Raw genomic sequence first — 10,504 nt, forward strand, 5'->3', positions numbered from 1 at the left:
TCTAAGTTCAAATCTCTTCACTCTATTGATAAAACAAAATTCAGAATTAAGATAGGGAAAACCAGCCAAACTACTTTTGAATTAATCAGATAAAAGAGAAGGCGACAACTGTAGTAACCAACTTCAAGAATTTGAAGATGTAGCATAATAAGATTAACCTCACAGAAAAATCATGAAACAAACTAGTCATAAGGTTACTGACTTTAATTACCTCCATGTTAGCCTAATCTCTTCCACCTTTTCGTCGATCGCTCTAGTTACTGACTTTAATTCTATACGTATAGCAACATAGGAGCCGATATGCTTCCTAAAAAAATGGAAACCCCCCTTACGCAATCATTGAAATGTTTTCTTCTCCTTTCTTTAAAGTTCTTTCTTTTTCGAGAAAATCCCCATTGGAATTGATTGAGCAACACGAAAATACTATACTAGTTAGGTTTTAGGGCCATCGCCTAGTGTCTGTTATATATCGGTAGGGTTCGGTTTGTCTGTTATTGGTTTATATCATGAGATACTTACACACATGAAGTGATTTAAACGAAAACTGATCGCACAATATACGATGAACAAATATATTAGAGAATTTCCAGAAACTTCACACAGAGAAAATCCGGCAAGAATCCTCTCTAGATTTGCAAGAGTTAAAATACTACATGTTTATCCAAATGTGTTACACTTTTCCGTTTAAAAGTTGTATTTTGAATATGTGTGGCAGGTGATAAAGATGCAGTGAGATGCGTGTTTGATGTGAAACCTGTTGGAAACTTCAAATGGGATGCTAGCTAGTTGCGGTAATTCTAGTTTTTGGTGTTGGGAGATCTGTTGCAGAGAATATATAATTTATAGGAGAAATTAGATTCTCATTTTTTATTGTGTTGATTAAATTTTAATTTTTTTAATTTTTTTTATCAAGATCTTTAGATTTTAATGAAAATTATTATTTCAGATATAAATTGTTTACATATCAACATATTTAAATTTTATTTTTAAAATATATTAATTTAGTGTTAGAAACGTTACATTTGATATATTTATATTTATGGTTAAACTTTGTATTATATATTTTTTATTTTTAGTTTGTACCATTTTTAATTTGCAATCCTTTTTAAATTTGTACCAATTTTTTTGTTTTTTGTTTTTAGTTTTAATTTGTATCCATATATTAATATCATTTTGTGCCCATAATTTTAAATTTTTATTTATATTCATAATTTATTTATAATGTACCTATTTTTATTTATAAATGTACCACTTTGTACATGTAAAATGTATCTTTTTGGTTTTTTTTAATGTAAAATATACCCATATTTTAATGTAAAATTTATTTACTTTTTATTTATAATGTATACATGTTTTATGATAAAATGTACCCTTTTTCAATTTTTTTTGAACACTATGGGTACATTATTTATTATTTCAAAGTTATATTGTTACCTGTTTTTATCTATTTATTCAATCAAGATTTTTGAGTATTTTCTTTTTCTTGTAATCATTTTTAATTTATATTCCACATAATATGAGATTTTAAATCCCATAACATGTCAAGTAATTAATATCAAACATATGAAAATACATATTGATAGCAATAATGAGGTGTACCAAGTCAATGGACTTTGATAAAAAATTGAATAACATTAAGTTTTAAGTCAAAGAAAGTTAATTAGTAAATTTTTCTCTACATGTAAGTGAGAACTTACAATGGAATAGAGTTCTAATAAGGACTCACAAGTTACAACGGGATAGACTCCCAAAATAGCCACACCACTATAATGAGACCAACCACAATTAAATAACGAAATTTGTTGAAATATGATTGAGATACCAATTTTTTCGAGAGATTTTTGGTGTACTCAAAACACAAGCAGTGAAGCCCAAGCGATGTTTCGGGTTTCAAAACTGTCTTAAACGTGTAAAAAGTAGGGCATATATACGTGAGAAAATATGTGCCAAAGATTAGGGTTATATACATATATTACATGAGAAAATTGAGGATGCTGATTTGGCACAGTTAAAGAGTGCTATTTGCATTCTTATATTACATTACAAAAATTGGGATGGTAATACGCCATAGCCAGAGAGTACTATATACATTCATATATTACATGCCAAAAATTGAGGAAGTTAGTATGTCATCCTCATGGATTGTTCTTCAAAATTGGGATGGTACGACAACGATGAACTGAAAAAAAAAAAAAAAAAACAAAAAAAATTAAAAACAGAACTCGATCACTTAAGAATTGAATGAATCTAAATTGCATATCAACATTCATCACTTAAAGCAGTATAGTTATTTAAAACAAATAATCTGGCTTATCACTTGCAGCCATGTTTCCAATTGCTCCATTTCTTGTGATTTATTAAGTTTTCTTCTCTAATCAAGGGAAATTACAAAATCATATTGAAAACCCCTATCGAAGCACGTTAATAATCTAACTAATGAATGTGATTCGAGAAACAAACCTTGTTCAAGTGCAACCGATCAGATCTCGCCCTTGCATTGCTATTTCCAACACAGCACTCTGTACATAAAATCCCAAAAAAAAAAAAAAAAATCAATAGGTAACCTACTTAATAGATTAATGTAGGCATATGTGAATTTGAATGGCTTAAAACTAAAAAATTGCGAAATTTTATAGAAAAGTTTCAGTCAGACCTTATTTCGAAAACATTGCTCTGTTCTTCCTCAGGTTGCGGAACAACTCCTCCACCAAAACTAATTTACAGCATTTGTTTCAAGCCTAATCATTATGAGTCAATTTGGAGATTTGATAAAAGATCTCAGAAATTAAATGAATAATTCAGATAAAAAAAATCATATCAAAAGAGCCCATAACTTTAAAAGAAAAATTATCCTAAACCCTGCAAATTTAAACGAAGAATTCTAAAAAAAGGGTAAATCGATCTGATAAAAAAGGGTAGATCGATAGTTGCCTACACATTTTTCTAGACAAACAAGAAGAACAAACTGAAGGTGAAAGATCCTCACTAACAGAATGTCTAAAATTTCTGAGAATAGCAGAGAATACTTCCTCAGATGGGTGCCAAAGTCTCTTGTGCCAAACTGAAACTGTCACAGCTTTTCCAAGTAATGCAATTGCCTTATTTGAACCAGCAACAAACCTTCTTGAAAACACATTCACAGATATCTCATATAGCTCTCCTTTACTCCTGCCTTGGTACAATATCATTCATGTTACCTTGTCATGTATGAAAAACACAATTCATCACAAATAAACTAGCAACCACTACCCTTGCAAAGTTTCTTTACAAATAAAAGATTGACTAATTGTTGGAACATGTAGTATATTTCTTAAAAACAATAAATGTTGTGGAGTAGAAAGAGTTACAGAACCAATGTGTTTAACAGTCAAACCTTCACTATTACCAATAGTGATCTTCTGTTTACCGTTAAATTGTACTGGTTGATTCAGATTTCTGAGGTTTGGTGTCATGTGATGGGAGGCACCAGATCCAAGTATCAGCAGCAAAAATTGCTTGTGCATGTTGTCCAAATTTAGCTGCAGAGACCTGTGTTGGAGCTTGAGCTGAATAAGCAGTGAGAGAAAGAGGTGAAAGTGCACCTTGATAAGTGATGTCTTACACCCTATTACATATTCCATAACATCATCTGATAGAGTAGCAATCAACAAACTCAATAGTGCCATATCCTTCTGAACCAAAGATTTATAAGCCTCTGTTATTTCTTTAGTCACTCCAGTCTCAGTATCAATCACAAACTTTGGTGGGCAAGGAGATTCACCACTAAAGAACTCCAAGAAATCATACCCTCTTAAAAACTAAAACTGATAATTACACTTAACAAAATTGTCATCTTGCAACTTCAGAGTTAACATCCCAAGCAAACTTTAAATGCATACTGATTTATCAGACATCTTGATCACTTAATTCTTTTCACAACAAACACAAATCTTCAACAATTGATCACAATTTACACCAATCTGTCAAGAAATTTAGAATTCGCAAATCACAGCATAACAACATTCAACTTCAATTACTAATCCTTTTAACTCCAACAATTATCAACTTCTCAAGACAACAAGCTCATACATTTGGCATCGGCCTTGTTGATTCACACACTACAAATGCACACATGTCAACAATTGCACAAATCTTTGACGCCAGTCCTTATCACAGAAACACATACAGTTCTTCTACCATCAACAACTCTTGGCATCGGCCTTAATCATGTACAGAAAGAAACCTAGATACGAAAAAACCAAAAGAAACACCCCAATTCTCCATATATCTTCACTGATGCATAAACACAAACACTTGATGTGCAGATAGTAAAGGAAGAAAATAAACGACCTGATTCAAGATCCAACGAGCCAAGAATCGCAGAAAACTGATCAGCAAGCCTCTAAGAACTGCAATGAAATCTCCAGTTCTTTAACTTCCGCGGAAGAGATAACACTGAGGATCGTCCGGGCGATTGATACCATCTTAACAGTGTCGAATTGATATGCCAAAAAACTAAGAAAGATGAACAACAAGAAGAATTCAGAGAAATTGAGAAAGAAACAATGAAGGCTTTGTATTGATCGATGTAAATTGTACATAGGGCTGGAAAAAAATCCCAAAAATCCCAAACCAAACCGAAAAAATCCCGATCCCAAACCAAAAAAATCCCAAACCAAAATTCCCGAAATTTTCGGTATGTAATCCCGAACCAAACCGAAATTTTCGGTATGGGATTCGGTATTCCATCTCCATTTTTTCGGTATTCCCATACCGAATTGAAATAAATATGATTAATCTTTTGTTTGTTTCTATATTCCAGTTGTCTCAACTAATGTGATTAATCTTTGGATATTAGTTTAAGTTCATCAGAAAAGTTTGATTATATATATCAGTATACATATATTATACTAGTACCTTAATATTGTGCATGCATATTGTTAATTGATAAACTAGTACATTAATAAAACTAATTAATATAACTGATGTGGTGTAATTCACTATAGGGAGGTTAATAAAAGGTATACTGATAGTTATAATTGATGCACCTTAATATTTGATGTAGTTTAAGTTCTAACTAGTACTAATAGTTAGTGATATGAAAAGTTTGTATTTGAATTATTCATTATTTATTAGTTGTAAACAATTTAATTTCCTCTTTTATTTTCTTAGTATTTATTATCTATTAGATTATAATTCAATGTAAATGATTTGTGGTTTATTGTTTTAGACACGGCTAATTTGGGAGGTGAGGAGAATACAACACAATTTTGGCTCATAACTAATTTTTTTGATTTTGGGTTTGTTACTTTATTTATAAACCTTGGCTTGTAACTACTATTTTTGCTTTTGAGTTTGTTACTTTATTTATTACTTTATAATATGTCAAATTTTAGCCCAAAAACATAATATGTCAAATTTTAGTCCAAAAGCCCAAAAGCATTTTGGGATTCCCGATTTGTCCCGAAATCCCGAAATTATTTCGGGATTCCCAAAAATTGGGATTCCCGAAAATTTGGTTTGGGATTGGGATTGAATTTGGGATTCCCAAAAATTTCGGTTTGGGAATCGGGACAATGGTTTCGGTATGGGATCCCATACCGAACCACCCCTAATTGTACACAATGAGCTACTCGCAGCCCTTTTATACACAACTAATTCCTCTAACTTACTTTCTTACACCGTAAGCTTGCTCGTTACCACTCTAACTAATTATTAACTGTTTTCTTGATGACATGGCATATGATGTGGCATTTCCCCAGTCAACATGAGTCAATAGGAAATCATTTTCCTCGTGTAATTTTTGTTATCTTACTGCACTCGCAGAATATGAGTGATCTTTGTAGGCTTGTAATATTTATCAGACTTATATATAATTTTTTTAAGAGAATACGACTTATATCAAATTTAGTTGGATTCATATTGCACACTAACAGTAAGATCGATAAATTGAAGTTACGAATGACATGTTTTAATGAAAAAAATCACATGGAATATGCAGCGATTAGAATAAAAAGAGATTAAATTTTTTGAAATATATTATAATATCTAAAGTATAATTAAATTGTAATGCTTCTTCTATAAAGGTGACTTTGTTATTAAATTGCATCTAGTAAAAACAAATAATACATAGCAGTCAGATCCATCTCCTGCTAATAACCATGTACTGATACAAATATTAGTTAATACAATGCTTACAAAGTTTAAAAAAAATTATCTTTTCCTGTTAAGATTTCTAGACAAAAAGAAACAAATTTTAATGAATTTACTCAATCACCGACTTTGCTGACATGTTTTGGTAATTATGGTTAGATTTGAAGACAGCCATATCTTAAAAAGCTAGGCGAAAAGTAATCCATTTTCCACACTTGCAACATCATGAGACATGTGCACTTTGGGAGGCTCTATTCCCAATATCTTAGGCCATTTTCAACAGAAGGTCCAGAGGACTAGAGGATAAAAAATAGTCCGAAAATCATCTCCAACAGAGGGCTAGGTCAGATGGCTCGTCGAATCTGAGAGGAGCCCATGAAATCTGAAAGGACTAAAGGGCTGGAGGGCTGGCTACAACCAGCCGGGGGTTGGCCAGAAAAAACATTAATGCTGTCGGTTATAACCGATAGAAATGCTTAAGCTAAAATTCAAATGCAACGGCTAGCTGACGTTAGTTAGCTGTTGCATTTGAATTTTTTTTTTTAATTTTTACAGTTTTATTATTAATTTTTATTTACAAAATTTTTCCTACATCTTCTATTTTTCATATTTTTTTAAATTCTATTTTTTTCCTATAACTTTTATTTTACAAAATTTGTTTCATATATATTTTTTTAAATTCCATTTTTTCCTATAACTTCTATGTCACAAAATTTGTTTCATTTTATTTTAAATTCTATTTTTTTTTTCCTATAACTTCTATTTCACAAAATTTGTTTCATATATATATTTTTTAAATTATATTTTTTTTCCTATAACTTCCTAAGCCATTATACAACATTAATTTTTTTTCCTATTTTCCTATAATTTCATTAGATTGGCATGCGCCATCGATCTATTTTGTGGTCTGTAAGAGCGACCAGCAATAGAGCCATCCCATTGAGGTTGTTCCTTAATTGGCTAACACACCATGGCCGCAGCCATGGCTGCTGCTCTGTTTTATTTGTTGTGCCTTACTTGAACTTCTTCATCATACTCCTCATCTTCTCGTCTCATTTGTGCCCATTTTGCTTCCAATTTGGAATTGGATGAGGACTCCTAGTTGGAATCTGAAGAGGATCCAAAGTTGGAATTCATTGCAAACTTGAATTGAAAAAATTGAATTGAAAGAGATTGAATTCAAGGTTGTGTGAATTATAGCCCAATATCCACCTTATTTATAGCAAAAGAGAATTCAAATCTAACAGCTAGCTGATGTCAGCATGATGTCAGCTACCAATTAGCTGACGTAATTTAGCCATTGGATTTAAATTTAAGTTGTAGTTTTTAAATAATAAAGTATGTTTGGCCCTATGGCCCTATGACCCTTGGTTGGAGACAGTTTTTTGTGACAGGACTAAAATGAGCCCTATGGCCCTTTGACCCTCAGTTGGAGATGGAGGCAAATATGGTCCTGTATTGTTCATTAAAATATTAATATCTTGGAGGGCCAAAGGGCTAAAATGAGCCTTATGGCCAGCCCTCGGTTGGAGATGGCCTTAGAACTTGTTTGACTGTGTTTTTAAAATGACTAAAAGTGTTTTTAGTGAAAATATTTTTAGAAACAATCATTAGTAAAAATGCTAATAAATTCTGGAAAATCACTTAAAGTGCTTCTTGAAAGAAGCACATAACTGATACTTCTTGTAGAAAGCTCTTAAAAGTGCTTTTGGAGTCCAAAAATATTTTCTCTAAAAGCTCTTTCAGTTAATTTAAAAGCACATCCAAACGAGTCATTAGTAACTTTGCCTTATGCTAGGTTGAAAGAATAAATTAATGTTCTTATTTCCATTCATAAAAGTGATATTAAGGAGGGAGAATCAAGCTTGAAATCTTAGGTAAAGGTGACTCTTTACCAATTAATCCGTCAGCCCAAGAAAAACATGAAATCTGAATTTCAGCATCTTTTGTTGACCAAACAAAGAAGGCAATTTTTGTGGTTATTCAAACTGTTCTTTTTGAGCTTGTTGCTTTTGCATCTTTGTTATCCTATATGTTAAGCAAGAGAGAGATCCATTGAAGATAGAGATTGCAGAAAGAGAGAGAATATCGAAGAGAGACAAGAGGGAAAACAGAAGATTCAATATTATTTCTTAACGAAGAACTCATTACAAAGAAAACTACTTATGCTAGTACAACACTAGCTTAATTACTGCCTAAACAAACTTCTTATTCTAATTACAGGTGTCATAAATTCTTAGCAGATTGAAATGTGTGGTGGCTTCTGATAAAAATATGATCACTAGATTGGATAAGATAAGATGCATCAATAACCCTTGAAAGATTTTTGCGGCACCCTATCCTGAACATCCAAATCTTTTACTCGTAAGGTGAAATGTTTGTACGCAGTTGTCAATTTGATCATGTTTAAGGAGTGGAATGAAATTATGAAATCGAACAGAAAAAAATATTGAACATCGAATTAAATCTCAGAAAAAAATATTGAACATCGAATTAAATCTTTCTCAACTTGTATTACAACAGAAAGGGGTACAAAATCTGCATGCAGTCTGAAATTTCTACACACATATGTACTCAAAATACATAAGCTTTATACTACATATATATTGATCCATATGAAATATCAATAGTACAAACTCATAGCCAAAACATTAAACGTGCCTCTTCCTTTCTATACAATCTCTTTAGAATCAAAATCTCTTTGTGCAGTTTTGGTCTGACTGAATCATAAGAAACAATACGATACAGCATCCATCACGGATGCGCAAACCGCAAACAAATCTTGGTGCCAAACTTAAGGAATGAATCTGTAATTACTTCACCAGCTAGATTATCTTCTGCTTCGGTCTACAATCCCAATCAACTCCAGAGAAGATATGTCGGTCATTAAGGAGACTAAGATCTGAATATCTTCGTCGATAACCCAAGCTGTGAGATAGAATTTTCTCTCCATGCATATCATGAGATCGAGAGAGAGAGAGAGAGAGAGGATATATCTTTCCGTCTCCCTTGCTCTTTTGGGCTGACATGTCTTTTTCATACATCACACCCCAAGCCTCTGGCCTCTGATCCTTTCATGATTCTCAACTTCTTGCAGGATGACATGAACATACTGTAATAACAACAGAAGACTTATGTGAGAGAGAGAGAGAGAGAGAGAGAGAGAGAGAGAACTTACTCCCATGGAACATCTCCAACCAGCATCCAATCACCATCTTTGTCCTCATAAGTAGGTGCATATTCTGATCCTTTGTAGCCTTCCCTCTCTGAGTATTGACCTATAGTAAACTTAAACATGACTTCCAAGGCCTTGAGGAGTTCTGGGTAGCATTTGTAAACCTTAAGATCAATCTTTCTGAGGTAAGGTGCTCCATCCATGCTCACTTTCACATAAATCCCAGTAGCAGTCTCACCCTCTGCATTTTTATTTGCTTGGAGGCTGTTCTTCCTATAAGATCTGATTGGTGGCCACCCCACTATTTGTGCCCTGTCATACCAACACATCAAAACTTTCTGAGTACAACAAACAACTCAAATCTATAGCTCATTCAACATATTTCTTACGAGATAAATTCAATTAAACATGATTAATTAATAAAATGACTTACTTTGCAGGAGGGGTTTCCTTATGAGCGTTTTTAGCATCAGTGCTTCCTTCTTCATTTTTTGAGTCAACTGGCAGTCCTCTCTTCTTGTTTTGATTAGGAAGCTCAATAATTTCATCTCTCCCTGGCAACCCAAGTGTAAGCTCTGTTGCCTTGAGGTTGAGATCTTTCTCATGTGCCTTGCTTTCCATTTTTAACCAAGAATCTTCGACACGAATACTATACCGAATTATTGAACCTCAAGAAACAACACCCAATAATCTGCTCTAGCAAAAACCCAAAAGAACCAAGTTCTTCTTTCTCTTTCTTTTTTTCTTCCCTTTTTTTTTTTGTGGAGAAGTTAGAAATGTGTTTGCTTTGTGGGGAGGTGGGAATGCAAGTGTGTGTTGTATTTTATAGATATGATTAAAGGAAGGAGTGGGAGTTGTGGTAATGCCTTAAATTTGTTTAATTTTTTATATACTCTCTCTTTAATTTACATGAATTATGGACAAAGGAAAGCTAAGCTGTCGGTAGCGGTAGCAGCACCTTTGAGGCATTTTGCCTCTGCGTTTGGGGGACAAGAGTTGGACAAACTCAGCCAACCCCTGTGCAAAACTGTGGACTCACAAGGACGGTCAAGATGCGTTTTGGGGGACTGTGGAAATGTAATCTGCACCTTTAATTGTAAGGGGAGAGTTGAGGAGCATTCCCATGTGAAATGGGATCACATGGATGTTTGGTATGAGCATTTGCATCACCATGTGAGATTAAACTTCGGCACTTTT

General features: G+C 33.1%; 1 protein-coding gene and 1 long non-coding RNA gene across 3 annotated transcripts; both read right to left on the minus strand.

The window, feature by feature from the left end:
• Positions 1-1,915: 1,915 nt before the first annotated feature.
• Positions 1,916-4,626, minus strand: LOC125471672. Of its 2 annotated transcripts, XR_007253772.1 has the most exons (4): positions 4,330-4,625; positions 2,654-3,528; positions 2,461-2,519; positions 1,916-2,179 (listed from the first exon to the last, which is right to left on the minus strand). It is a non-coding gene; the product is annotated as an uncharacterized LOC125471672 (long non-coding RNA). The 2 variants fall into 2 exon arrangements; XR_007253771.1 differs by having other exon boundaries at positions 2,654-4,626.
• Positions 4,627-9,101: 4,475 nt separating this feature from the next.
• LOC125471673 (auxin-induced protein 22D-like) lies at positions 9,102-10,230 on the minus strand. The gene is made up of 3 exons (XM_048572369.1): positions 9,741-10,230; positions 9,311-9,619; positions 9,102-9,244 (listed from the first exon to the last, which is right to left on the minus strand). The coding sequence occupies exons 1-3, from the start codon at positions 9,926-9,928 to the stop codon at positions 9,169-9,171; spliced, it is 573 nt and encodes a 190-aa protein (XP_048428326.1). The 5' UTR covers positions 9,929-10,230; the 3' UTR covers positions 9,102-9,168.
• Positions 10,231-10,504: the final 274 nt, after the last annotated feature.

This window comes from the organism of the source record quoted next, unplaced genomic scaffold (genome assembly GCF_019419815.1).
Source record: "Pyrus x bretschneideri cultivar Hongxiangsu unplaced genomic scaffold, Pyrus_bretschneideri_v1 Contig6, whole genome shotgun sequence".
Classification (NCBI taxonomy): Eukaryota; Viridiplantae; Streptophyta; class Magnoliopsida; order Rosales; family Rosaceae; genus Pyrus; species Pyrus x bretschneideri.